This window comes from Mustela nigripes, chromosome 7, assembly GCF_022355385.1.
Source record: "Mustela nigripes isolate SB6536 chromosome 7, MUSNIG.SB6536, whole genome shotgun sequence".
In the NCBI taxonomy this organism is placed as follows: Eukaryota; Metazoa; Chordata; class Mammalia; order Carnivora; family Mustelidae; genus Mustela; species Mustela nigripes.
In genome coordinates this window covers 52,127,766-52,155,261 of record NC_081563.1, presented here as the reverse complement: position 1 = coordinate 52,155,261, position 27,496 = coordinate 52,127,766, and the positions used below count along the sequence as shown (strand labels likewise).

At 53.7% G+C, this 27,496-nt stretch overlaps 1 protein-coding gene across 21 annotated transcripts in view; it reads left to right on the top strand.

Annotated features, from left to right (window-relative positions):
- DYSF (dysferlin) overlaps nucleotides 1-27,496 on the top strand; it is a 203,042-nt gene that overhangs the window by 121,343 nt on the left and 54,203 nt on the right. For 8 of the 21 annotated variants that reach the window (XM_059405879.1, XM_059405874.1, XM_059405870.1 and 5 more), the window contains 8 exons: nucleotides 3,691-3,872; nucleotides 5,385-5,525; nucleotides 6,361-6,390; nucleotides 7,839-7,868; nucleotides 16,432-16,533; nucleotides 16,644-16,805; nucleotides 17,867-18,032; nucleotides 18,526-18,602. In XM_059405879.1, coding sequence (XP_059261862.1) covers nucleotides 3,691-3,872; nucleotides 5,385-5,525; nucleotides 6,361-6,390; nucleotides 7,839-7,868; nucleotides 16,432-16,533; nucleotides 16,644-16,805; nucleotides 17,867-18,032; nucleotides 18,526-18,602 — 890 coding nt within the window. Of the gene's footprint in view, nucleotides 1-3,690; nucleotides 3,873-5,384; nucleotides 5,526-6,360; nucleotides 6,391-7,838; nucleotides 7,869-13,777; nucleotides 13,820-16,431; nucleotides 16,534-16,643; nucleotides 16,806-17,866; nucleotides 18,033-18,525; nucleotides 18,603-24,710; nucleotides 24,774-27,496 lie in introns of all 21 variants that reach the window. The other 13 variants (XM_059405877.1, XM_059405872.1, XM_059405866.1 and 10 more) reach the window with 3 other exon arrangements.

Below are 27,496 nucleotides of genomic sequence, written 5' to 3'. Positions count from 1 at the left end.
TTATTCATTCCCTGAGTAAGCTGCACATCACCTTGGAATCTAACTGCCCTGTAGTGACCATTTCCAACCAGTAGTCATGATCTTAAGAGCCTAGATTTCCTCTCCTTCATTTTCCTATCCCTAGTGCTCTGCTTACCTACCACGCGCTGGTCAGTCAGTAGTGACAGAGCGAATGAATGACGGGTTACACATCATGCTGGAGTGAACATCTCTGTGCATATAGCTTTTTGGTTAATTTGGGTGATTCCCAGGAATAGAGGAAGCAAGGTATAAACAGTTTTATGTTGTTTAGGGCATACTGCCCAGTTGCTTTCCTGAATTGCTTCCAGCAGTGAAGGAGAGTACCCATTTCATCAAATATTTGCCAACACTGGGTTTTATAATTCCAAATAATTTTTCTTAATTTAATAGGAAGAAATATTGCTATATTACAGTTTTCTTTTGCACTACTCCCCTCTTTCTGAAGGGTTCTTTCCCAAAGGGCATGGAGTGGTGGAAGGAGCAGTAGACTGGGAGTCAGGGGGGTCTAGCCCTGGTCACAGGTGAGCATGGGCTAGTAACTTCATCTTCATGGGGCAAAGCTCTCTTACCTGACAAGTGGGATGGTGCTGTCTGCCCCGTCTCCCATCCCAGGGGTCTGAGCTGGGAAGTTAGGAGGGCCTGGGAGGAAGGCTCAGTGAATGGTTAAGGTCTAGGAAGGCTCTAGGAAGGTCCGAGCAGCAGAGTTGGGTGTAGGGCTCTAGGTCCAGCCAAAGAACCACCTGCCTGGGGCCTCTAGCAAGGATGGTATCTCGTAGAACCACGTGTGTTCACAGCTGGAGCCGTCTAGGGCCGCTCATGGTCCTCAGAGAGCCCCAGTCCGGCCACTTTCCACTTCAGCTCCATGTGGCTTGGTGGGTGAAGCCCGAGGGCCAAGGCTGCCCCTCTTCTATGGGAGTGTCCCCGAGAGGAGTGCTAGACTGGAGTGACAGAGAAGAACCAGCCCCTCACCTTCCCCTCCACCTCCCCTCAGGACTTGCTTCTCCCTCCCCTTGGCCTTCCTGGGAGAGCGATGAGTCTGTGCGTTTGTCTGGCTTCCCTTCATCTGACCACCTTACTTCAGCAATACCCCTGCCCGCCTTCTTTCTTTTTTTTTGGAGGGGCTGGGCCCTGTGGGGGGGAGAAGCCAGGCCCCAGCACACAGTAGCCCAGTGTCTCAGGCCCCAGGCCTCCAGGCCTGCTCTTTACAATGCCTTTGTTGTGTGTTTTTTCCTCCCCTGGGCGGGCGGGGCGCGTGTGTGGGTCTGGGTGATTCTTGTTTGAAAGCCACCCCCTCCCCGTTCCCCCAGCGCTGAGCTCATTGCTTGGGCTGCTGGGGCCGCTGGAAGGAGTTGGCCCGCTGGGGTGGGGGGGTGCGCGTGGGGGGTGCTGCCAACACCAATACAGGGTGCGTAGCCGCTACAATGTGCAATTGTGATCTTTGTGTAAACGCGGCCGGTCTGGGGCCCTCGTGCTTATAAAAATAAAGCGTTGGGAAGCACGGGGGGTGGGAACAAAAGGGGCTTTTTCGCCGGCTCTCTAATATGGTTTTATTTATCGGAACGCGCCCTCTTTCCCTTACTGGAACCAGGGAGAGGTTCTCCGCCGAGCTTGGAGCTGATGGTATCACAGCCAGACGGTTTCATTAAATGCACAGACGCCGCTGGGCCCTGCCAGGGGCAGGAGGGGAAGTGTTTGGGGCCAACCCTACCCGGGCTGGTGCATGGAAGGGATGGAAGGGGGAGCCCCGTGCCAGGGAGGTTTCCACCAGGTGGGGGTGGCATGTCTCCTCTGCCCATTTCCCTTCAAGGGCCTTGCAGTCTTCTACCCCCAGAATCAGGTTCAAACTGTTTCCTTCAGGAAGCCCTCTAGGATTGACTACACTGTGGCTTTTGTGCCTGAAGCCTGGTTCCATGCTGGTGGCTACCTCCTGTGAGCCAAACCCAGCCTTATTCAGCCACTGAGTGCCCATAGCATCTGCCTCCTAGCTTAGATCTCCCCCACCCTGTAAAATTAGCCATGCCATGGGCCAACAATCAGAATCTTGGACCCTACTCCCCCCATCTCTTGATGGGAGTCCTCTCTGACCTTCCTGCCTCTTCTAGGGTCACTCTCTGTCACCTCCTGTCCGATGGAGGTAGTGTGGCATTCGGTCTCCTTAGGGCCGAGGTACCTGTTCCTCTCCCCTTCCTTGGTGAGGAAGGGCTGTCTCCCCACCCGCGTCCCGGGAGTACAGCTGGACATCCTAGCACTGAACCTCTAGCACTTAGGGTCTAGGGTCACATGGGGGTTAGGGAGCAGCTGGGGTTAAACGGGGATGCTCAGAGGAGGCAGGGTGCTGCAGGCTGGAGCGGGCGTCAAAGGTGGAGGGCACGGGTGAGGGCAAGTTGCGCTCAGCCCTCCCAGATACCTAGCATCCAGCTGCCAGCTTCCTGCATCTCTGGACTTGTCCTTCAGCATCTGGCACGTTGAGTCTTAGAAAATGGCAGCAAACTGGACCCTGCCCCCCATCTGACATCCTCATGGGAGAAGCTGGAGGAGCCCCTCCTCCAAGCCCTTTGCCCCTGTCCCAGATTGCCTACACTCAGTTCCGTAGGCCTTTCTCCTGCCCGGGTTCTCCAAGTATGGCCTGGAGGACAGCATCCCAGCCATCTGGGAACTTGTTAGAAATGCAAATTCTCAGGTCTCTCCCCAGATCTGATGAGCACATCTCTGTGTGTGGGGCTCATCAGTCTGTGTAAGCCTTCCAGGTGATTCTGCTGCATGGTCACATTTGAGAGCCATGGCCCTAGAATCTTCTCTAGTGACACCAACATCCCTTTGGGAACAGGTGGGGGGAATGACTAGTGGGCAGGCAGGATGCACAATGGTTTGGGGCAGCAGGGAGCTGGAGGGATCTCAGGGTTCCTGTCACATCATCCACTGCCAAAGAGCTCTTCAGTCCACAGGCTTCCCTCTGGGGTGCTCACCCATCCAAGCACTGCTGTCTTCGCCTGAACCCTTGCAAGGGCCTCAGAACTGGTGTCCCTGCTCCCTCCAGGCTGTTCTCCTTGTGGCAGCCGGTGTGGGCTTGCTGGAGGGCAGGTCTAGGCACCCCAGTCTAAGGGTAACAGCATCTCTGCTGTACTCTCCCTTCCTCAAGGAAGATAGAGCCCTCTCTCACAGATACCACGGTGTCTCAGAGCTACTCTTCAAGGCATTGATCAGGATTGTAGTTTTAGGGTTGCTTGTATGGATTATGGTTCTTCTCTAACTGTATTCTCAGCCCCTAGCACCGAGCTCTTGACCTGGCCTGCAGAAGGCTTTTTATAAATGCTTGCTGGATGAATGAATGCATGTACTGTCCAGGATGCACTTCCTCTAGCAGGACCTGGTGGCCAGCCCAGGAAGGAGCCTGGAAGGGGGCTTCTTTGGATCTCTAGGCCTGCTCTCCTGGAACTCAGCTCTGTCTCTGCACTGTGACCCACCAGAGGGCCTTAGAGAGGGCAGGGGTGGAGCGAGGGGGTTGCGCTGGGGAAACAGGCTCCCACCTGTAGGTTGCCCCAGCCAGAGCAGGAGCCATGGCTCTGCTCCAGCTCTGTGGCCCACACGACCCCCGAGCAGACAACTCTCACGGTCTCTGCTGTTCCTGCCCCTCCCCACCCTGCCCCACCCTGTGCCTGACCCACCCAGATCCCTACGCCATCGTCTCCTTCCTGCACCAGAGCCAGAAGACAGTGGTGGCAAAGAACACTCTGAACCCCACTTGGGACCAGACACTCATCTTCTATGAGATTGAGATCTTTGGTGAGCCGGCCAGCATCGCTGAGCAGCCGCCCAACATTGTGGTGGAGCTGTATGACCACGACACTTACGTGAGTCTGCCTGCCTTCCTCTCTCTTTCTCTCACCGCCCACAGCCTCCAGGAGCGGGGATGGGAGACACCACCCAAAGGGGTATAGTATCAAGCCAGATGGCCTCTCCCCTGACCCCACAGGCTACAGAGCCATTAAAACACTCTAGAGTAATTAAAAATGGATTTCTCATAGGTGAGCTGTGTCTGCGGCAGGGAGAGTGGATGGAGCTGGAGGGGTGTTTGGCTCTGGGTCAGGGTTCTCTGCCTCTGACTTGCTTTTGAGACTCCAGCCCAGGAGTCCTCTCTCCCCATCTGAGAGCTACATCGACTCCACAAATGGTCATGGGGTGCTTGTGTGTGGGCTAAGTGGTCGGCACATAGTGTTCCCAGTGTAGGTGGGAGCTGAGACACCCCCACGGAGTAGAGAGACACCTCCAGGGGCACAGGCAGGGCCCTTCTCCAGAGCTGGCCAGCTGACCCTCCCGGGATGCTGGCCAAACTCAGTGGCCGTGCTGTTCAGAATGGGAGCGGCTCAGCACATGTGGCCTTGAGCAGTTGAAAAGTGGCTAGCACCTAAGAAACCCCATTTTCATTTTCAGTTTTAATCAGTTAAGCTGTATATTTGAATCGACGCAGGTACTGGAGAGCACAGCTCTAGAAGATTCCCAGGAGGGAGAGATAGCCCATCTCTCAGGGCTGGCACTTGGGGAAAGCCTGTGGGGAAGACCTAGGCTCTGAAGGAAATGTGATTGGGGTGTTTGGGCCAGGCGGTGGGGTGTTCCAGCACAGCAGGAAGGAGAGGGAGGCAGGAGGACTGGGATGGGCTGGGCCAGGGGGAGGCGGGGGAGCAGGTGCAAGTTCTAGTACAGGGGTGGGGGCAGCGGAGGCTCGGGGAGATGGCCCACGTGACAGCCAGGGGCTGAAAGGGCAGCTGAGGCCAGCACGCTGGAGTCTGGTACAGAGGGAATGAGGCAGGGCAGGAGAGGCGAGCAGGCTCCAGTGAGGGGCCTCCCATGCTGGAGGCGATGTGGGCCAGGGAGTGGGGGTGGGGGCCACGGAAGGTGCCTGAGCTGGGGAATGATACGATCAAAACATCATTTTAACAGGACTCACTGAATTTGATGAGCGATCACAGTTTTCCCAGGTAGATTGAAAGGAGATGAAAAAGCCCATGGAAATGTCAGATACCTCCTGTGATGAGGGCGTTAAGGAAATGCCAGGAGGCTGTCACTGTGGTCTCTAAGGGCTCAGATCTTGATTCAATTAAATCAGTGTGAAGGCTAGTTAGACCTACAGAGGGGTTTTTGACCATCATGGAATTGCAAATCTAGCAATGGTGGTCAGAGTTCCCTTGCATGTTGTCCTCACGTTCTTCTGAGGGGGTTAGAGTGCACCATTCTGCCCCAGGGGAGTGCCCTGACTTCTGAGTCTCTTGCAAGTGCAGGAGGCTGGGTATGGATCTGGGGATTGCTCTGACGCCACTGGCAAGCCTGGACTGGGAGATGCTGACTCTTCTTTCTCCATGTTCTAGGGTGCAGATGAGTTTATGGGCCGCTGCATGTGTCAACCCAGTCTGGAACGGATGCCCCGGCTGGCCTGGTTCCCCCTGATAAGGGGCAGCCAGCCAGCGGGCGAGCTCCTGGCCTCTTTTGAGCTCATCCAGAGAGAGAAGGTGAGGCTGGCTCATATCCACATCCAGGAAGCCCAGGCAGGGACTACATCCATAGTGGGGGAGAACAAGAGGGCACAGGGAGGGGATGGCCCCCGTGGAGGAGAGGGGTCTCTCATATATCCTTCTTCCCTGACTGGGGGCCTACGGTCAGTGGGGAACACTGAACAGCCATGTGCTGTCAGGCCTTCTGCTGAGGGTTGGCTCTGCCCATCTTTTCTGAACTCCAAATCACAACATGCTCTCACTGTTGGGGAGAGCGTTGGGAATCTGGGTTGTGCTAGAACGCCTGCATCTTTTGGCTGTTGGCTCTATTTCCCCCTGCATCATAACTTGAAGTGGTTTCTGGGAGCCGGACCTCTGTGATCTGGTTTTGGGGGGGTCGTAAGTGTGATGGGGGCATCTCCGCAGACAGGTAAGGGCAGGACCTCTGTTCTAGTCCTCCTCTGCCATGGCCTGGCCTCATGACCCAGGGCCAGCCACTTCCCTGCTCTGACAGGGGGCATTTGGTTTACAACCATCTCTCCAAAGTCGCTCTTTCTGTGGGGTGAAACTCCATAGGTACGCCAGATAGAAATAGGGATATTCCAGTGAGGTGTCTGGACCACATGCTACCCACCTGGCTTCCCTTTCTGTCTCCCGCCACCTCGATCTTCCTCAGAGTCCCTGGGCCTCCAGGGGACAGAGCACAAACCCCAGCACTGTCTGATCACTGATACAGTCCATGGATGTCATTTTGCGGGGGGAAACGCCTTTGCCTGGCCAAGGCAGAAAGCAGGGTGCTGGGGCCTTGGGTGACAGGCACCTGACCAGAGCTCTCTTGTTTTCTGCATCCTAGCCGGCCATTCACCATATTCCTGGTTTCGAGGTAAGTTGCCCTCACCTTTTCTCCTTTAACTGACGGCCGTCCTCCTGGCCTGCCGCACCCCCACCCCACCCCGGGGCTAGGAAGGGTGATCAGCCAAATACCACCACTCTCCTGCCTTCAAGCAAAGGAAGAGTCCGGTGGGACCACGGGGCAGGGTGGGCAGGGGCTGGGGTCCCTGTGCAGCTCTGGCCTTTCCTGTCCTTCTTCCCAGAGAATTCCGGGAATCACAGACTCTCAGAATGAAATGACCTCCTGGCCACCCAGACCAGTTGCCCTCAGCTGGGCAGCCTCTTAGAATCCCTTAGGCAGTTTGGGAAATCACCAGCACTCAGGCTGCACCCCAGACTGAACAAAACACCACCTCTTGGTGGGGTGGCCCAGGCCTTGGTGGCCTTCGGTGCTGCCCCGGTGGGCTGCGGTGGGGGTGGGTTTAAAAGTGCGGCCAGGGGCTGAAAACCATCCAGGTGTGGTAAGAAAGGCCGAGTCTTGGGCCCCACTTCAAACTGACTGAAGTGTTCCCTGAGGGCACTGGGCAGCCCGCCCCCCCCACCATGTACTCATGAACCCTCCAGGGGCTCCGACGCATGTTCGGTCCCCAAGTTGTGATTTAGACCACGGTCCCACTGTGACCCAGTCTCCTCACTCTGCTAGTGGTGGGGATGTCCACCCTGCTTCCACTCCCCTTCTTCTTGTGGGAGTCATGGTAGAAAATGCAAACCCTCTCCTGGCACCCCTGCTAATTTGATTTGGGGAGTGTTCTTCTCGCCGGGCTCAGCAGCCGCTGGGAGAAGTGGTCATTCCGGCTGTGTTTGGATGCCTCCTCCCTTTCGAGGCAGCCGGCACAATTTGCCGACCATTTGGACCCTGTAGGCCCTCCTTTGCCATCAGCCCCCCACTCCACCCTCAGCTTCTCCCCCAGCTCTCCCGGCTCTGGCTTCTCTCCGTCTCTCTTTCCTGTTCAGTCCAAGCGCCTGTTCTCGGGCCGGCCAGCCCCTGGGGACCCAAAGTTGTTTCTCCTTGCCTCACCCAGGTCCACGTGCTCCAGCAGAAACAGCAGCTCTGAGGGGTCAGACCTGGCTGCTTCGTGAGGCTGCTGCACCCCCGTCTGGGACCCTTCCTACCACCTGTCACTTTCCTTTCTCTCATCACCTCTGGAGATGCCTGGGCTCTAGGTTCATGCCCTGGCCTCTCCTACCAGTCTCCACATCGACACCCCATCACACCTTCCTTCTCAGGAACCATGTGGAAGTCACGGCCAGAAGTGCATCACCATGGCCCTCGATGGCAGGACATTTCTGTTGGCTTCACTTAGGGTGACATCTGGTGTGCTGTTCGCTGCCCCAGTCTAGTGCTCCTTATCACTAATGCTAAGCTTTTACCCTCCCTCCTCCCTCCTCTCTTCCCTCCACCGATCCCCTGGACACGGAACATCCCATGGTGTGGCCTAGGTGCACGATACGTCAGGAATCCTGGATGAGGTGAGCTGAAGGGACATGCGGGGACAGAGGGAAGGAGGAGGCTCTTCTCTAGACAAGTGTCCCAGAGCCATCTGAGCTCCTGGTGCCCCAGTGGGCAGTGGCCACTCAGGGACCTGCCTGGATTTCATTCCCCACACTCTGTGCAGACCTGGGGCTGCCTGGGGTATATCCTGGCATGATTTTAGCCCCAGAAGCCTTGCTGTCCTGTTGGAGGCTGGACTCACCGGGATCTCCTGGCAGATATAGTGTCTCATCTGGCTGATTACCAGGTGGCATGTTTTCAAGAATAAAAAGTTCACAAGGGGCCAGAGTAGTCAAGGAAGCCTTTCTGGTGAAGGTGGCATCAGCCAGACATTGTTGCAGGAGGATGGGAAACGTGCCTTTGGCTGAGGGGGCCAAGCACCAGGTTAGGGCCTGGTGGCTTTAGGGGCCGGTGGGGTTGGGGATTCCTAGGTTCTGGAAGAAGATTGGGGTTTGCTTCCATAGGAAGTAAAGCTCCATCCTTTGCCACAAGGGATGAGCAGCACGTTCCCCTGTGGCCTCCTGCACATCTGTGAGTGGGTCCTCAGGAGGGAGCAGGGGCAGAGGCCTGGGCAGGGAGACAGGAAGGAGGACCCTGGTCAGATGGGTTGGGAAAAGGGCAGCCACTTCCTGCCATCAGGGAATCCCCAGGCTGGGAGCGGACACCATTTGACATTTTCAGTGCAATTTGGACTTGAAATGCAGGGTCAGGATGTGGGCTCCACCGGCCCCGCGCCCCTTACCTCACTTCCTTTCGCTCCCAGACCGAGGTGGGGTCCGCCAAGTGAGCTGGCCGTAATTGCGCCTGACAGGCAGCCTCCTGCTTCTGGCTACGGTTGCGAAAGACTGCCGATTTGGAAAGGGGAGCCGAGTCCTGTCCAGGGAAGCAGCACGGAGCCCTTTCTCTTGATTGAGAGTGCTTTGTGGCCAAAACCCACAGCCTGCTCTGAAGAAGACCCAGCCCAGGGATGAGTTATTAAAAAAAAGTTAAAGTCCTTAATAAGTGCATTTGTAATATGTAGCAGTGAAGGCTCAGATTCCGAGAGCAGGGGTCTGGCTGTGGTCTCGTTGTCAGGAAGCAAATCAAAATTTGCCGCTTTGGGGCCAGACCCCGCGAGGAGGGCCAAGTGGCCTGCTGCAGAGCCAGCCAAGCCACAGACTGAGGTGGGGTGTGGGTCAACAGGGCCAGAGGAGAGCACATCGTGGGGTCTGCTGGGCATAGGACAAGGCTGAATCTGTAGGTCGAAGGGTCCGAGGCCCAGCGGGACGAATGGAGATGAATAGAGTATCAGCTGGTTCAGGGGACGACCCCAGGAGATGATCTTGTGGACCCCCTCATTCTCAGGGGTCTCGGCCCCAGACCTGGGACTCCGTGGCTCGGCCATTTTCCATGCACTTGAAGGCTAAGCCTCATACCAAGGTCCTGGATCCTATGTAGTTTCCAGAATCCCCAGTGACAGGTCAGTTCAGCTGCAGCTATGGGGCCTGCGGGAAGCCCGAGGCCTTAGCAGGAGTTTTCTTTTTGTGCCCCCCTCCCCCGCCCCACTACCACATTTAGCCCCCTTGGGGCTCCCAGCATGATCTCTGTGAGAGTGTGCCAGCTTTCCCCGAGGGTGTGCTGGCAGCTTCGATTCTTGGACACTGGCCACCAGAGACCTCGAAAGTCTGGGAGCAGACAGGACAGATGGGTTTGTTAGGGAGCTGTGTGGCCGCCGGGGGCCATGGGTTGGGGAGCCAAGGGCAGGACCAGGTAAGAGGTTTCTGTGACTCCGAAAGATGGTTTAAGAACAGCCTTTCTGGTGGGGAATGCCTCAGGCTAGTGAATCCCATGCCTGTGTGGGAGACAGGGTCCAGAAATGACATCTGTCCATGGTGTGCTGACAGCTCCCAGAGCGGGTGGAGGACCGTGGGGACGGCTTTCTGAGAGAGGTGACACTGAGCTAGCATCTGAAGCCAGGGCTGGCAGAAGGGGTGGGGAGAGGGGACTAGGTGGCAGTGCCTTGGGCTGGGGCCAGTTGGTTGGGTGACATGATTTCCCCTCCCCCAGGCTTTATGCCCATCTGGAGCAGCCCTCTCTGGGAGCTCTGGTGGGGGGGGAGTCGGAACCCTTGCCTTGGTCTTTGAGGATTTGGTGATATCTGGGAGACCTGGGTCCTTGCAGAGAGCATGGAGGAAGGGAGGACTTCCTTCCCTAGCTCCCCAGTCTGTCTTTCTGTCAGGGTAGAGTAAGAAAAACCCCCTTCCTGAGCCTTGTTCGCCTTCTCCTCTTCTGCTCTCCCTTCCTGTTTCCCTCTTCTTCCGTTTGCTCCTTGGCCTCCGGCTCCTTCTCTCCCTCTTCCCCGCCTCTTCTGAGCCCTCTGTCTCGTTTCTTTTCCTTTTTGTCTGGAGAACAAAGGCGGTCCATGCTGCCAAGGGGAATAAGTTCAAAGAAACTGCAATTTTAGATTTCCTGAGAACTGGAGAGCGTGCACATGCACGGGTGAGCGTGTACGAGCGTGTACACGCGCAAATACACACACACAGGCAGCAGAAGAGGTGATGGCGATTTCCTTAACAACCAGCACCCCCCCACACCCCGCTCAGGGATGTGGAGCATGTGCAGAGGGAGACCCTACCTGGGGACCTGGAGGTGCCATAGGTGGGAGCTGGGGCTTGCAGACCTGACCATGGAAGGGGGCGTGGTTTGGGGCATTATCCTTGGTTCTGCCGCTTCTGTCTTGCTCCAGGGCAGGCAGAGGTTTCCCTGGTGGAAGGGATTGCAAGCTCCGTGGCTGTTTTCACTGAGGGCTCAGAGGGCCAACCAGATGTCATTCTATCCTCTTCCAATGCCAGGGTATGGCCTTTAGTCTGAGATGTACATGAGGTACTCTCCTGCACCCCCAAATCCACTAGAAGGAAAATTCTGGTGTTTTGCAATCAGGAAAATAAACCCAGTGGTCCCCCCTTCCCCCTTTCCCTCCCCCAAGGCCTTAATTTAAAACACTGTTTTTCCTGGGAAGTGTAATTAGAGCAACATGTTGTTCCTAACGAGCTGGGTGGGGCAGGCAGACAATGGAGCCCTCCCAGCACGCCTGGCTGCCCCTGCCCAGCAGCTCCTCCAGGAGCCAGGATCTGAAGGTCCAGAGGGTCCTCTGACTGTACCCTGCTGGGGGATGTAGGGGTCTGTGGGGCTACTGGTAACAGGACTACTTAGGTGGCTGGGAGAGTTCACCCCTTCCCCTAGCCCTGCTATGGGAATGAACGTCTGTCTGGTGTGGTGGTCCTGGGACCTAGAGGAGGAAGTCCCCCTCATGGCTTGTCCTTGGCTCTCTGTACCAAGCTGGCCTATTGGACAGATAGACCGAAGGGGGCTCAAGGGTAGATTTCTCTCTGCTAGGGGAGAGAGCCTCATCTGTCCTTGGGTCCCTGTCCTCTGGATGGGAAGCAGTTTGGTAAAAGCCTTGACCACCTGTAGGACCCATCAGTGGAGTAGCCCTGTGTCTGCCCTGCACATTGTGGGGTGGGGAGGGTGAGCAAGAGAGGCATCGGTCAAACGTGGCTTCATCTAATTAGACTTATATTGTATGGCTGCCCTCGAGGTCTGTGGTCCTCAAAGTCCCCGTCTCATGTAGGACAGTGAATTAGGATGTCCCAGTGACGCTTCAAGTCTACACCTCTGCCCTGCCTGGTGATGCTGAAAGGCTTCCCCGGGGGTGACGAGGATCACTGCAGCCCACCCCCACCAAGAGTCACTGGCTGGGAAGGAGGTGATGAGCCCCTCGGGTTGGCTGGACCAGAAGTCGAGCAGCTCAGGCTTAGAAGCTGGCCCTCTTGCCAGGGCCGTAGGACTCTCCCAGTGAGGTGTCAGAGACCAGTCAGGACCTGGGAAAGGGGGCCACGGGGTCACTTAAGGTCAAAGAAGCCAGAGAATAGCGCGATAAGTTTCTGGGGTGGTTGGGAGATTTTCTGGAAGATGGAGAGCTTAAACATCCCTGAGGGATGTGTTAGATTCCCGGAGGCACAGGGGAAACCCATTCAGACCGAGGGAGCGATGAGCAGGCATAGGAGAGGGGGAGGGGTTGGTGAGGACCCACGGAGCACTGACAGAAGTGTTGGGAAGGAGGGGAGGGGACGCTAGAGTAGGTTCTTTATTCCACCATCCACCTACCCATTCATTCCTTCGCCATCTCTCCCTCCCCTCAGTTACCCTTCATCAGCCTTCAGTTACTGGGCAGGGATTTCAATCATGGTCTCCAGGGTGTGGAGTTGGTGGTTGAACACACGCAGCGGTGTGTCTTTCAGTGGGAGTGAGTCCACTGGCTGTGGAAGCCTTGGGGGTGCTTAGCTTCAGCTCAGGACACCAGGAAGATTTAAATGGAGATCTGACATCTGAGTAGGAGGTAGCTAGACGAAGTGGGCAGAGAGCATTTCACACACAGGGACTGGCCACTCTGAGCCTCAAAGGTAAAGAGAGTGGGCTGCCTCTTTCCACCTGCTAGAAATTCAGAAGGGCCTGTGTTGAGCATGTTCCGGGAGGTGGTTCATCACTTATCTGGGACCCTGGAATGGGGGGTTATCAAGTGAGAGGTAAGACCAGCAAGGTCAGAAGGAACTAGAATGTGAGGTGTCTTGGAGGCCGTGTTAAGGAGTTTGGACTTCATTCTGAGTGGCTGGGGAATGTTTGATGGGTTTTAAACAGAATGACATTCTAGAAAGTTCCCCCGGCTACAGAATGCAGCAGGCACTGGCTCTTGGGAAGGGATTTGCAAAACCAGATGCAAGGAGACCACTTAGGGGGATGCTGGTGAATCCAGGTGAGAGAGGGTGAGGGTACGAACCGAGGGAAGGAGATAGGTAGGTGGACTTGTGAGAAGTTTAGGAGATAGTCATGAAGACCAGGTAGTTTACTGGACATGGTGATTAGGGGAAGGAGAGCCATGGTGGCTTGGGGCTTTTTGGCTTGATCGTCAGTGTGGATGGTGGTGTTTCTGAGATGACGTTGGGAGAGAGCAGGTTTTGAGAGGAAAGTCAGAGAATCCAATTTGGGACCAGGTCAGTGTCAGAGGCCAGTAGGGCACATGGTTGAACTGAACAATAAGAGGTTGGGAATATGGGGAGACGCCTGGAGGCAGAAAGCCCAGGAGGAGACAGCTAGGCAGAGGAGGAAACCAACCAGCAGAGGGTGGAGAGGGGAAGGGGCAGCGGAGACGATCCAGAGAGATGGTTTTAGGAAGGAGGCTGAGGTCAGTTGGCAGGAGGCTACTGAGGGAGCGGGAGAGATGTGAGCCTACCAGTGGTCTTTGGGCTGAGCTACAAGCAGGTTGTTGTTGACTTTGGACAGAGAAGTTTCCCAGGCAGAGGTGTCAGGGGCAGAGATGAGTGCATTGGGCAGAGGGCCTCGTGGAAGCGAAGGAGAGGCAGTGGACAGAGGCAGACCTTTTCAGGGAGAGAGGGGAGAGGTAGGGAGGCTACTGGAAGACATGGAGAGCAGGGCAGGGATGGATCGGAGAGACCAACTTTAAATGGGGAAGGAAATGATCCAGCCGATATTGTGAGGAATTGGTGAGGATGGACAGGACAGGGCTGGGGAACAAGAGAGGCTTTAGCTGTGGGTGTATCATGATAACTCCATGGGATGGATGGGCAGTGTAGTGTGCACAGTGGGGGGGTGGGGGGGCGGACAGAGGACTGCCATGGTGGCTTGCAGGCTAGGTGGGGGATGGGGCTGGTGACAAACACAGGGAGCCTAGATGTGCCTGGACCCCTGGGAACAATGAGGAGGACACAGATGGCTTTGGGATGAGAATGGTGGCCTCACGCCATGCCAAGGAAGCTGCCTGAGAACACACCTCTAACCACTGTCTCTGCTTGTTTCTTCCTCCTGCGTCCGCCGGGCTGGCGTTCTACAGCTGTGTGCACCTGCCTTCTTCCTCCAGGGCCTCCTCCGAACGGTACTGGAGCCTAGCCTTCTCGAGGTTCTTGTTCCCTGTCCTCCTCATAAACAGGTTCCTGAAAGTGAGGAGCCTGGTCCTCAGCCTGTAGAGAGGAGCATCATCACCATGGAGCTCAACAGAGCCAGGGGGAAAGACAGAACATGGAAATGAGGGAGAAACAAGAATCTAAGGGACAGTGCCCAGAGTTTGGGGGCCTGGAGAGAAATGTTCTGGGTGGGGGAATACAGTAATGAGTTTGCCTGGTGATTCAGGAGAATGGTATAAGCATGTGAGAGAGGTTTGCTCTTTCTGTCTCCCTGATCCCTTCTTTTTGTTCCTTTTGGTCTTGAGTTTTTTGGCCCCGGGGCCTCCCCCACACTGGGCTGGGCATCAGGTTTAAACAGGCCACAGACAGATCATCAGCAGGCCTTCAGGCAAAATCCTCATTTTAAAAAACCCTGCCTCCACCCTCCAGGCCGCTGCTTATGTGCACTGTTGCACTGTGATGTGCACAGCGCCCCCTGGAGGTGTGCTCTGTGGCTGCTCAGCACATCAACTGCCCCCCCTCGCCCCCCTCGTCCTGACAGCATCTCTCTCCAAGCCAGACTGAAAATGTAGGTGCTTCCTATCCCTTGTCTCTTGCATTGAAGGTGTGGAGGTAGCTTAGGAATTCCTTCACTATGTGCCCACAAGACATAGGGATCGTTAACTACAAGGCCAGTATTGTTCTGAGAGATGCTTCTGGTGGTTCAGTTCTTCTCAGGTCACCCTGAGAGAACAGCAATGCTAGTGGTAAAGACAATGGTACTGACAACAAGCAGGTCATACTCGCCATCGCCACAGTTTACTAAGCTTCTCCTGGGTGCCACTTACTGCTTGTTCTCTCGCTGAAATGCTGGAGCAGGCTCATAAGGGTATTGGTACCCTGGATCTTCATGTGAGGGTAATGAGTCACAGACATTGAGTAATTTGCCCAAGGTCAAACAGCTAGAAAGCGGCAGGGCTGGAACTGGAACTGAGATCTGTCTGATTCTAGAAATGAACTTCTTACCGCTGCAGGTCAGGGAAGCGTAGTGTCATCATTGTGTTACTGGGCAGGAGTGACAGCCTGGGGTTGGTTGTGAAGTGATTCATGGAGGCAAGAGGAAGCCAGTGCAGGTCAGGCTCCAGCTGCTCCCACCATCTACGTCAGAACATTTGTACATGGATCCGCCATCCTTTGAGAAGGAACCCAAAACAAGTCACTTGGAGAATTAGTCTACTGATTCCATTGTTTATTAAATGAGATTACACAAGGCAAGCTCTGTAAAGTATCCAGCATAGCCCTTTTATTTATAGTCAACATATCCTGAGTGTCAGAGCCTTCTTGTATGGATGTGTGGGTTGTGCACTGCACAAGGGCTCTATGTCTAAAGGGAGGCAATTTCCATTGCAGACGTCATATATTTGCATTTATTATAACAATTTTCCAGTAGGTGGCAGTAAAGCGTCTTGTTTTAATAAACTAGTAAAATAATGACGATTTTCTGACGTGGAAGTAAAGAGTCTTCGGGAAGAATTGCCACAAAGGTGCCACATGGACTAGTAGAGCTGTTCAGGGTTCACGTGAACCAGGCATTCTTCTGAGTGTTAGTACTAACTTCTTGAAGCCTCACAGTAATCTTGAGAGGTTGGCAACTTTTAATAACCATTTTATCGATGAAAAAAAAGGAGCCAAAGAAAGATGTAATAAACACCTAAGTCAGCAGCGGGTGGAGTGGAGCCCGTGTTTCTAACCATTGTGAGACATGGTAGTTGCTTGTCCCCCAGTGGTACCTGCCTGCCTTGCCTCAGTGGCTTCCCTGCGTGTATCTTTGTGGTTACTGCAGATTCTTGCCCGGGTCTTCCAGGCATACCTTCAGTAGGCAGAGTTGATAGAAGCTGCTGTCATCCTTGGTCTGTGTTGGTGAAGGAGCCTTCCTGCGGCTCCCTTTAATGCCTGCCGATGACGGGCCCGCATGTCCTCCTCTCCTATTTGTCAATTTTCTTTCTGGCTCACAGAGCAGGTGTTCTGTCTTCAGGGAGGACAGATGTGAGAAGTCGGGGTTTGGGGCTGGCAGGTGTTTGGGTGTGGTGTGGGGGATGGAGACGGGACATCAGGGTGAATGGTAGGTCAGGAGGGTCCGAGCCTGGAGGTAGAAGAACCAGGCTAGGGGGAGGGTACATAGTTCTCAGGACCAAATGGGGCTGGAGTGGGTGTGCTAAGACGCAAGGGGGCAGTGTGTGTGCGGGGAGGGGGGGGATGGGGGGAATGGGGAGACCCTGAGCAGCTCACTGGTGCCCCAGAGCCTTTATTATGGGAGGGGGTGATCTGGGGTTCACGTGAAACAAGGTGACCCAAATCCAGGGCCAAGGTGCTGGAACGATGACTCCAGAAAACATGGTGCCTGGCAGAAACTGACTTTATTTTTTCATTTTTACCTGCCTGCTCGCACGCTTGTGTGCCTTTGCCTCTGTTTCTGTCTCTCCACACATGTCCTTCTTTCCATCCCGACTGTCCTTCCCCTTTTTCATCTCTTTGCCTTGGTCTTCGTGCCACCATTGTCTCTGTCACGCCTGCCCCCAACCCCCACCCCGCCCTGCCCCTGCAGTCCGAGGACACAGACCTGCCCTACCCGCCGCCTCAGAGGGAGGCCAACATCTATATGGTTCCCCAGAACATCAAGCCAGTTCTCCAGCGTACTGCCATAGAGGTGAGCCTGGCTCTGGGGTAGGGAGGCAACCTGGCCCTCCCGGTTCCTGGCCCCAACTTTTCGTGGGGTCTGGAGCCTTTTCAGCTGCTTGCCTCACTCTGTGTCTCCAGATCCTGGCGTGGGGCCTGCGGAACATGAAAAGTTATCAGCTGGCCAGTGTCTCTTCCCCCAGCCTTGTGGTGGAGTGCGGGGGTCAGACAGTGCAGTCCTGTGTCATCAAGAACCTCCGGAAGAACCCCAACTTTGACGTCTGCACCCTCTTCATGGAAGTGGTGAGCCTGACTTCCCTGCTGTCCCCTTCCAGAGTCCTCGTGCCTAGAATGTCCACAGGGCTCTGGGCAGCTCAGCTGTGGGCTCTGACTCCCCGTGGGATCCTGGGCAGGTCACGGTATCTTTCCCACCTCATTTGTCTATGGCACCCCCTCCTCAATGGAAGACTTGAAGCCCGTAAGCAGCCCAGATGGGGTCAGCTCGCTCCTTCCTACCCAGACACCGAGTGCCCAGAAGTCCCAAGGACCCACCTGTCCCTACTGGGGCTGTCCTCAGCCCCCTGGAGCTCGCCTCAGAGGCATCCCCCCCCACCAGGGCTCTGACCTTCCGTGGTTCCTCCAAACCTTCCCTGACTTGGTCCTCCTCCAGCCTTGCTGTGGGATCACCCCCACAGCCCGCAGGCCCCCAGCCCTCTGCAGCTCCTCGGGCTGCCTGGGCCTAGTGGCCAGAGTAAGGCAAGTCTGAGGAAAGGAAAATGGTTTGCAAGATGAAAGCGCTATAGAAATTCCAGGCCCAGTGGCTGTCAACAGGAGCCTCCTCTTGGCTGAGCCAAAGCCGCCACCGAAGGAGAGCATATAAATTATTTCAAGTTGTGTTCAAAGTGCTTTCGGGTCTGGGGTTGGGAGGAGAAGAATCTGGGTCTGTAAGCCAACTCTTGAGTATCCACTTGGGGGGGACTGTCTGCAAGAAATGTTGAGCCCTGGGCCAAATTCTCCCTTCTTCCCTTCCCCGACCAGTGAGGGTTCAGGGAAAGTAGACTTGTTTTAGCTTCAGGCTGAGCTGGATGCGTTTGGAAGGTAAGGCTGTGGGAGGAAAAGCCAGCCTCTGCGTACAGCATTCAAGAGGCAGACTGAAAAGGTGTGCAGCTTCTCTTCCCCTGGCCAGGTCCTGGGTTCGGCCAACCACCACTCTGGATTTATGGCCCTTGGGGGGTTATGTGTGGGTTTCGAGTCATTCTCTGCTCCTTGAACTTGTCCTGTGAAGGAGAGCCCCAATACTCCTCTGAAGCCACCCAGAGATGGGTTCAGGCCACCACCCAGACCTTCCCTCCCACTCTACCCAGATGCTGCCCAGGGAGGAGCTCTACTGTCCCCCCATTGTGATCAAGGTCATTGACAATCGTCAGTTTGGCCGCCGGCCCGTGGTGGGCCAGTGTACTGTCCGCTCCCTGGAGAGTTTCATGTGTGACCTGTACTCCGAGGAGAGTCCGTCCCCACAGGGCGGTCCAGGTAGGGCGTGGGCCTGCTGAGGGGGAGGGCCGAGGCCAAGGGGTTGGGCAGGTGGGGTGTCCCAGAGGAGATGTATGCCGAAGCCCTCCTCTTGCTAGAACCTGAGTGAGAAGTGGTTTCTTTTCAACTGACCAAGACCAGGAGGGTGGGAATCTTGCCATCCTCAGGGCTTCTCCTAGCTCAAGGCTGCTGAGAGGCTAGGGCTGCCATGGGAGGCCGCACGGGAAGAGTTGAGGGAGAGAGAAAGGCAGGGATTCCATGGGATGAGGAGGAAGAGAGAGAACCGGAGAGACAGGGAATGTGAGAAGATGGGAGAGATGGAGACAGAAAAGGGAAGAACTGGGTGGGAAGAGAAGGACACAGACTGGGAAGTGTGGAAGGCTGAGGCCCCTTACCTCATAAGACTCAGTGTGCCTTCTGAGTCTTATGACTGGAGAGGGCCAAGCCCCCTGAGGGAGCCCCTTTTGGGCCTGGATACCGCTCTTCCCTACAGATGATGTGAGTTTACTCAGTCCTGGGGAAGACGTGCTCATTGACATTGATGACAAGGAGCCCCTCATCCCCATTCAGGTAAGACAAGCCCTGGTTCCCCGGGAGAGACACCAACTCCACAGGCCTTGGCTGCCCCTAACCCTTCTTCCTCTCTCCTCCTCTTTCTCCCTTCCCTTCCTTACCACACAGCCTCTATAGGACATCTCCCTTGTATCCTGGGGGTGGGACACTATATAGGTGGAGGGACCCAGATGGGAGCTTTCAGTCTGATCAGGAGTGGGGTGGAGGGGTTGGAGGAAGGTTGTATGTGGTCTCCTGGGCAAGATCACATCATTTTCCTCCAAGTGTGTGAAGAAAACAGGCCCTCTGCCTAGCGGGCTATATTGAGGGCTCTTGCTGACAATTACTCAGGAAACATGGTGGGAGTGGCCAATGAGAGAGAAGGAAGATGGGGAGAGAGTGACCAGGCAGATATGAGGGTGTTCCAGCCCTGTTGCCTCACCCTAGCCAGAGCCCTGCTGGGAGTGGGGGCTTCTTGGAAGCAGTTGAAAAGGAAGGGGCTGTGTCCAAGCCAATGTCCTTCTTACCGATTCCCTCCATCTCCAGGAAAAGAGAAGATGAGGGGTTGGGAGGGTCTTATTCCAAGGGAATCCAACCCTGTGGTCCAGTAAGAGGCATCCCTTTGCTATGTACTTGGCAACCGAGGGCCAGCTGCTGACCCAGAGTCCAACACTGAACTGCATGGCGGGAGGTCTGTGGTATCTCTTACAGAGCAGGGAGCACTCTCCCCGCCTTGGGCCCTGGGGTGCTCTAGCTCCTGTAGGACCAAGGTCACTCAGTCCTTCCCTCAGTAGAGATGGCCTCACAGTGAGCACCAGCCTTGACCTGCTCTCTGTTCCAGGTTGTCACCCTCCTCCTGGCTTTGCAGGATGCTGGTCACTGGTCACAGCACTTGCACCTGGGGCTCCCAGAGCCTCCCCGCTGCCCAGAGGCAGAGCCTCCAGCTAGTGTAGACAATGTGTGTGTCCTCAGGCTCTTGGTCTGTTTATTGATCCAGGGATGGCCTACCACTTCAGGAGGTTCTGTTTTCTTTAAACCACCAAACAAATATCGGTCTCAGGAGGAAAAGAACACACTGGGGTCCTAAGTTGGGATCAGGATCCTCAAAGCTGCTCTGGAGATGTGTTTACAGGGCTTCCCTCTAACATTTAGGATGGATTTCTGCTTCTTTTTTGCTTGTTCCCATTTCTAAGGAAAAGTCTCTGACATGGGCCCAGGTGCTACTAGGCAAGAGGTCTTGCTCTATAGTTTCTCTGATGATAAGAGTCCTCAGAAGCCCCACACTCTCCTCTCTCCCACCTCTGTGACTCTGTGGGGTTCTGCCTACTATCCTTCCTGCTGGGGACATCTTCAGGTCTAGTCCTGATCATTCTGTAAGACTCAACTTAGTTATGGTCACCTGCTTCCAGGATTTGTCGCGGGCTCCCCCCCTTCTCCTGCAAGTCCTGCCTATATCTTGGTCACTGTCCTTGCTCTACGTCCTGATTGTTTCTGCAAATATTCAGCCACCTTCCCCAGACCAGGCTCAGGACAGTCACCGACTGCATTCCTGTTGTGTCTTCAATGCCCAGCATAGGGCTGGTTGAAAGGACATATTCAGTGAAGTCCATCTGGATGGGCGGATGTGTGGGTGGTGGACAGACGGATGGATGGACGGATGGACGGATGGATGGATGGATGGATGGTTGACCTCTTTCCTCTTTGAATGGGTCTGAGAAGGAGCTTCTCTAGACTGGGAAAATCCAAGTGGAAATTTTGGATGGTCCTACCCAGGTTTCAGCTATGTTCAATTCTAGTACCTTCTGGCCTGGGTGGGTGTTTGTAGCTGTGTTAGGCAGATACGTAGCTCCAAACTCCAGGCTGTCCAGTCCTGGCTCCTGTTTCCTGCCCCCTCAGTGGGCTCTCTGGGTCTATGCACGGAAGTGCAGGGCTTGTCCAGCCGGACTTCCGTTCTGTGTGTGCTGCCTCAAAATGTCTACAGACTCAGATGGGGTGGTGAGTAGTGGGGTGGGGGGGCTGTTTTGAGTCTTGTTGGCTACAGGCACAGCCAGAGGCAGATGGTGAGGAGGCCCGGTCTGGACATCCTCTTGGTGTTGACATGAGTGAACTGGGGCTGGGGTTTAGCCAGTGCAGGGAGCATGTGGAGCATGTGGCCAGTCTGGCTAGAGCTGCTGGCCAGCCAAAGGGTGAGGAGCTGGGATCTGTGCTCCCAGAGGTGTGGCCACATGTGGAGGGTCTGGGCTCATGGGACCTCAGACATGGGCCTGGAGAAGGAGGAAGAGAGATCTGCCTGCTCTGATGGAGGAGGCTTGGACCCTGCCCTCATGGAGCTCCCTGTCTGATTGAGGAGACAGTGTCCTCCTCTTGGGGAACCCCAAGGCCAACAGGGAGGTCAGTGCAGGTCTCCAGGAAGTCCTGGCTTGATGGTGTCTGATGGGGGACTTGAGGGAGACCAATTTTATATTGTGTTTCCTCTGAGACCCAGTGATCATATATGTCTGGTCCAGGCAGAGCCAGGAGGCAATGGGCACCATTCCAAGTGGTTTACTAGATAATTCTGGGTAGGTTTGTATCCCTTTTCCCCTCCCCCAGCAAAAATAGAAATCCCTGCTCTCTGGGAACTGGAGGGACAAGAAGTCTGGCAGAATCTGGACTTTGCCTGGCTCCTGTTTGTCCAACCCCATGTTTCTCTGCAGCCCGTTTCATGCTCTTGGCGATGCAGTCCGCCCTGCAGAGCTCACCGGGTCCTGGCTGCGGACCTAGCTGAGGAATCTTCCCCAGTCTCAGACAACGCTCTTGCCAGATCCAGCTTCAGTCTCAGTCCTTCCTGTCTCCTTCCTCAAGGCACTTCCTCTCTTCTCGCTTCACCTCCTAACAATCATGGGCTCAGCTCCTGGGGGGAGTCTGCCACACATCAGAAATGTCACTTCAGACCCTGCTGATGTTGTCATCGGCCTGACACAGCAGAGAGTTTTTCAGGTTTCTAGAAATGTCTGGTTTCTCTCAGGAGAAGCTGATTCTAGAGATGGTCCAAAATGTATGTATAAGCAGATCTGTCTGCTCGGCCTCAGGCTTCTCGGTCGGCAGCCATGTTGGAGTGAGGAGACCCCGTCGGGGTCAAGAGGCTTGTCCTCTTGAACTTTTCTCTGGCGATCAGGGCCTGGAGGAGACAGGCTGTCGTGAATTAACTCCACAGTTTATTTCTGGTCCATGCAGCTCTCCTTTGTGTAGATTTTAGACCTGTTGCCTGAGGGGGAGGTAGTGTGTATGTGTGCACACGCGTGTGTGCGGGCAGGGGTGCGGGTAAACTCCCAAGGGTGTGTCTAAACTTGGCAGGTGGTGTTCAGGAATCATGGCCTTGACTTTTGACATTCTGAGGGCAGCCTGGGTATGTCCTCAAAGAGGGGGACAGAGCTTCTTTCCTTCCATTTAACGCTCTGCTTTAAAAAAGGATATATTGTTTTTTTCTCTGGCTATAAATACATGTTAATTATATAAAATTTGGAAAATGTGGGATAATTATGAACGAATAGGCATCACCTCCAACCAAGGGCCCAAGTGGAATGAACTGCTACCCACATATTCTTCTCCATCCTTTCCTTCCCCGGCCCCCACCCCTGTGCTGGCAGGCTTCTCTTTCTGTCTCTGACTCAGAATCAGGCTCCATTTCTTTCTTTAAAACACAACCTGGGGTCTCTGCTTACTAACCTGCTTTTTCATCGAGCTGGTTCTTGGTGTTCTGGTGATGAACCGGTGGGAGAAAGAGTGTGCAGGACACACACAGAGCACACTCCCCCTATCCCTTACTGAGGGTCTGGAAATTCGGGGTAGAGGTGGCACCCCTGCCCACCCCGTCCGTCCCCCTGAGATGTCCCTGGAGTCACGGGTGACTCTTGCCTGTCATTCTGTGAGCCCACCCTGGGTGGGGGCTTCCCTGTAAGTCTCCAGAGAAGGAGAACTTCCTGGGTCTGGGTTGGGGTCCGTACGCATGGTGAAGAGGGGTAATGAGGAGAACACCCTGAAGTTCTCTCCCCGGTTGGGAGAGACGGGAGGTGTGTAGCTGATCTCACACGAGATGCCTCATCAGCCAGGGACAAAAATAATCACGTACTCTCTTGGTCCTGCAGTTCAGCATGGGATAAGTGAAGTGACCGGGAGGGCTTCTGGCGGTTGCTGGCCTCAAAGGCTGGTGGGGTCAGAACAGCGGAGGGGAGAGGAGGACTGTCCTGTGGGCAAAGAAGTGGGAGCGTGGGCTTGGTGGTGGGACGGCGTGCGTGAGTGCGTGTGTATGTACGTGTGCATGTACGTGTGTATGAGGTGGGCAGATACTGGAGGAAGTGCAGGCTGGTGTGGTGAAGGCATCAGAAGGCATGAAGACCTCCTCCCCATGCTGTGGGGGAGGGTGCTGAGTCTCCCCCCTCCCCCACCCCAGCTGGGGCTCATTTTGAGCCTGCGGCTCCACTTATAGTCTCCGGGACACTGTGAAGGTGGCGACGTGCCCCCAGAACTGGAGCAGCAAATTATGTCCGAGTCCCAAAGGGGAACGTGTAATTTTGGAAGCGGGACCAGATCTTTGGAGCACTGTGTTTAGCTTTATTTTCTCTCCCTTTTGCTCTGGTGAACTGCCGGTTTCCCTCTCACCTTTCTAAAAACAAACTGTATTAAAAATAACAAGAAAGGCTCTTGTGAGGTTCAGGATGAGAGCGGGAGGGGCAGAGGTGGCCAGCAGTGGGGGGGTTGCGTGGAGTTCATCCAGTCTCTGCCAGGGGTCACACCACATCCACCAACACGTGTGGCCCGTCCCCCGGCACCATCCAGCGGCCTGGCCTGCTGCCTACTGGCCATTGCCGATGCTTCTGGCTCTGGGCAGCCAGAAGGCTGGTTTAGGAGAGGCTAGGTAGGATCCCCTCAGTGATTCCCCCTTCACAGGGGAGAGATGGCTCTGTGGGTTCCAAGACTCCCCTCCGGGTCCCAGCAGACTTCCTCCTGCCCTTCCCCCAGGTGAGAGTGTCTCCCTGGTTCTTCCTGCCAAGGAGAGGACAGCTCCCTGGGGCTCAGCCTCCTGTGGAGCCTTCTGGAGCCCCCTGCTCAGGGTTGAAAGCCAGAGAGGGCCTGACCCTGGAACTCCATATCCTGGCCGGTGTCCTCTGCCCTCCAGCCTTATTTGCCTGCTGCCCGGTGCCTGCCATTCCTTCCTGAGCCATTTGCTTTCTTGGCTGTGCCGCACTTTATTTCTGTGCTCCTTTGCACTTGTGATGTCCTCTGCCTGGAATGGCTCTCCTGGCTTTGTCTGCCTAGACTGGTACTCATCCACGGAGAGCCCCATCACCTTCTCTGGGACTATTACAGCGGTCTCTGAAAAAGTCACCTGTCTCCATTCCTGACTCCTGAGGCTGTCTGTGCCCTGCAGCCCAGGGACTCACCCTATAAATTACTGAGTTGTGGGTCCAGAAGACTGCAGGCAAGGATCTGATGCCAGAAAAAAGATGCAGGAAGTTTTCTCTAGGATAGCAAAGGCATGTTGGACTAGAACACTCTCAAAGTCCCCCCTTTTACAGGCTTGGGGGAAGCCGTAGGATATCCTGGCTCTTGTCTTTGAAGAGAAAAGAAACCAGACTTAGGAATCGTGCCGAAACAGAGCTTGGTGTGGACCAGCTGTTAGAAGAAACCACTGGGGATGATGGGAAGCTTGGGCTACGTCTGGGATGGGGAGGTTTGAGTAGGTAGGACATGTGAGAATGGCACTAAAGTGGTGCCAAGGGAAGTGAGAAAGTGGGCAAGAGGAGGCATTGGCTGAGCCCCTTCCATGTGCCTTAGTTGTGCTAGATGTGCATGGCCCTCGTCTCTTCCATACTCACTGTTGCCCTGGGGGCTGGGCTTTGTACCCATTCTCTGGATAAGGATGCTGACTCACAGAGGTCAGGGGGCTTGACCAAGGTCACACAGCTAGCTGATAGAGTAATGGGGACAGAATTTAGACTCAGGCTTACCTAACTCCAAAACACATGTTCCTCCCACAACTTCTATATCCTCCCTGGTTGGAGAGCTCTCCTTCCTTGGGGCTGTCCAGTCTTCCCTGAAGTGGTTTCTCTAATCCTGTTGCTAACCAGCGTGTTTAATTTGTAGCTTGCAGACGGTCTGTTGGGCTCTGCCCCCACTAACATGGCATCTTCTCCGTCCAGTCTTCATGTATGTATTGTTTACCTATTTGTGGGCTCATTGATTTCCCTGGGGGGCTGGGGGTGGGGGCAGGGAGTTAAGGGAAGGGAGGAAAGGGAGTGAGAGGGGAAGAAAGGAAATACATTTGATCCTTGAACATGGAGTTAGGGGCGCCAGCCCCTGCACAGTAGAAAAGTCACAGATTAACTTTTGACTCCTCAAAACCTTGACTACTAAGAGCCTACTGTTGACAGGTAGCCTAACATAAATAGTCAATAAACACATATTTTGTATATCATATGTATTATGTACTGTATTCTTATAATAAAGTAAGCTAGAGCAAAGAAAATGCTGTTAGGAAAATCATCAGGAAGAGAAAATGCATTTACAGCCCTGTATTGGAAAAATCTGTGTATTAGCGGACCCATGCCGCTCAGACCCATGTTGTTTGGGATCAACTGTATTTCCTGAGATCCAGCAAAAAACACAGTGACCTGTCCTGTGTCATGGAGGAGGGATGGGGAGTGAGCTAGGGGAAGATTCTCAGAAACAGACAGCGCTGAGTTATCTCTTAGTGTATTTTGTCAGTTTTACCTTAATCCTGTTTACCGGCATGAGGACCAGGTGTTGGTTGGTGTGGCATGGGCCAGTGGGAACAGAGAAGTCTCTAGATTAGATCTGGACTGCTGGGACCTGGGACACAAGAAGGTTCTGTGGGCAAGGGCAACTTGATTTTCTCTGCCCCTTCCAGAGGCATGGAAAGTGTGGGTGACTGAGGAACCTTGGTTGTCTTGTTACCGGGGCCTGCTGTCTGCAACTGGGCTGATTTGCTTGGTGTCATCTTGGTGTTAGCCTTCATTACATCCTCATAAAGTCCTATGCTGAGAGCCAGAGCTGCTCCCGAGCTGCTGGGAGAGCCCTAAGGGATAGGACCTGCCAACAGTTAAATTCTGTTCATGGTGCCAGCGGGAGGCATTGCTGTATTGACGTTTTAGGGATTTCTAGAAAGAGGCAATATATATTTTTAATTTTTTCTGATTTATCCATTGGAGAAGATATAGAAAGCACAACACAGGGTAAAGCAGAATGTGAAAACCACCCATATTCCTACCAGCTGGAGATAAACACCATTAAGATTTTGGATGAGCTGACATTTTTAGGTATCTTTTATGCATGTATGCATCCTTTTGTTTAAAAACAAAATCAAAACAGGAATCATATTGTACTTTTTTATAATCTGCATTGTCTTTTATTGAAAAGTATATTGTGGATGTTTTTCTGTATCTTTATATTCTTTAAAACGTGGTTACATGTCATTCTGTTATATGAACATCCATAAAGTTTTAACTGCTCCCTATCATTGGACATTTAATGATATTAATTTCCACTAGTGTCTTTTGTTTCTTAGAGGAGTTCTTTTTGTTTACTTTAAATAGGTCCAATCCATTTCATATATAAGACTTAAAAAAAATTATTTGACACAGAGAGAGAGTGAGAGAGGGACAGCGAGAGTGGGAACACAAGCAGGGGCAGTGGGGGAGGGAGAGGGAGAAGCAGGCTTCCCACTGGGCAGGGATCCCAATGTGGAGCTCCATCCCAGACCCTGGGATCATGACCTGAGCCAAAGGTAGACGCTTAACTGACTGATCCACCCAGGTACCCCCATTTCATATTTAGTCTTAGGCATTTTATAGCCTTTGTTGCTATCTACATGGAATTTTATTTTTATTTTTATTTTTTTAGTGATTTGGCCTAATTGCTTATTGTTAGAATATAGGGAAATGATATTTTGTCTATTTACTTTGAAACAGACTCTTTAGTGAGCTCCTTTACTAGTTCTGAGGATTGTTCACTGATTTTGTTGAGTTTTCCAGGAAGGTAAAATGGTTTTCTTCAAACAGCAATAAATATGTCACTATCTTTCTAATAATTAGATCTTATTCCCTTTTTGCAGAATAACGTTTGATAATTGAGCTGCAAGTGAGCAAACATATTTAGATACTGATTCTAATGAAAAGCTTCTACCATTTTCCCATTAATTGTAATGATCGGTGGTTTCAGATAGATATTCTTGATCTTGTCAAGGTTGTGTCCTTTATTATTCATTTATTAATAGCTTAAAAATGAAGTTTAGGAGTTTAATTTTATCCACTGCATATCCATTTGGCATTTCTCAAGATGATTATTTTGTTTTTTATTGTTCTGTTAATACAATGTGTAATTGTCTTGCATTCCTGGGGTAAACTCAAATTGGTCAGTTAGTCATGGAACTATAATTTACTGTAATTGAAGTCCTCTTATCCAGTGCAATCAAGACAGGTAGTTGGTTGGCTAATTGAGAACAATGATTAAATGGGGACTGATCAAAAGCCATGCATACACACCATAAACTTCATTTTTAACCCGGTCTCTGTATCTTCCTATGCAATTCACTTGATTTACCAAGGCCTCTTTAAATTTGGATCTGCTCTGAGAGGGTCAGGTCATCTTTTTGGTATAAGCCACATCCAAAATGGAACCTATGATTTTTTTTTCTTTTGGTTTACTAAAGTTTGATGAGATCTGAATGATACCTGCAGAAAACTCAGACTGTGGAGTCCTTTTAAAAATTTATGATTTTCGGGGTACCTGGGTGGCTCAGTGGGTTAAGCCGCTGCCTTCGGCTCAGGTCATGATCTCAGGGTCCTGGGATCGAGTCCCGCATCGGGCTCTCTGCTCAGCGGGGACCCTGCTTCCCTCTCTCTCACTCTCTG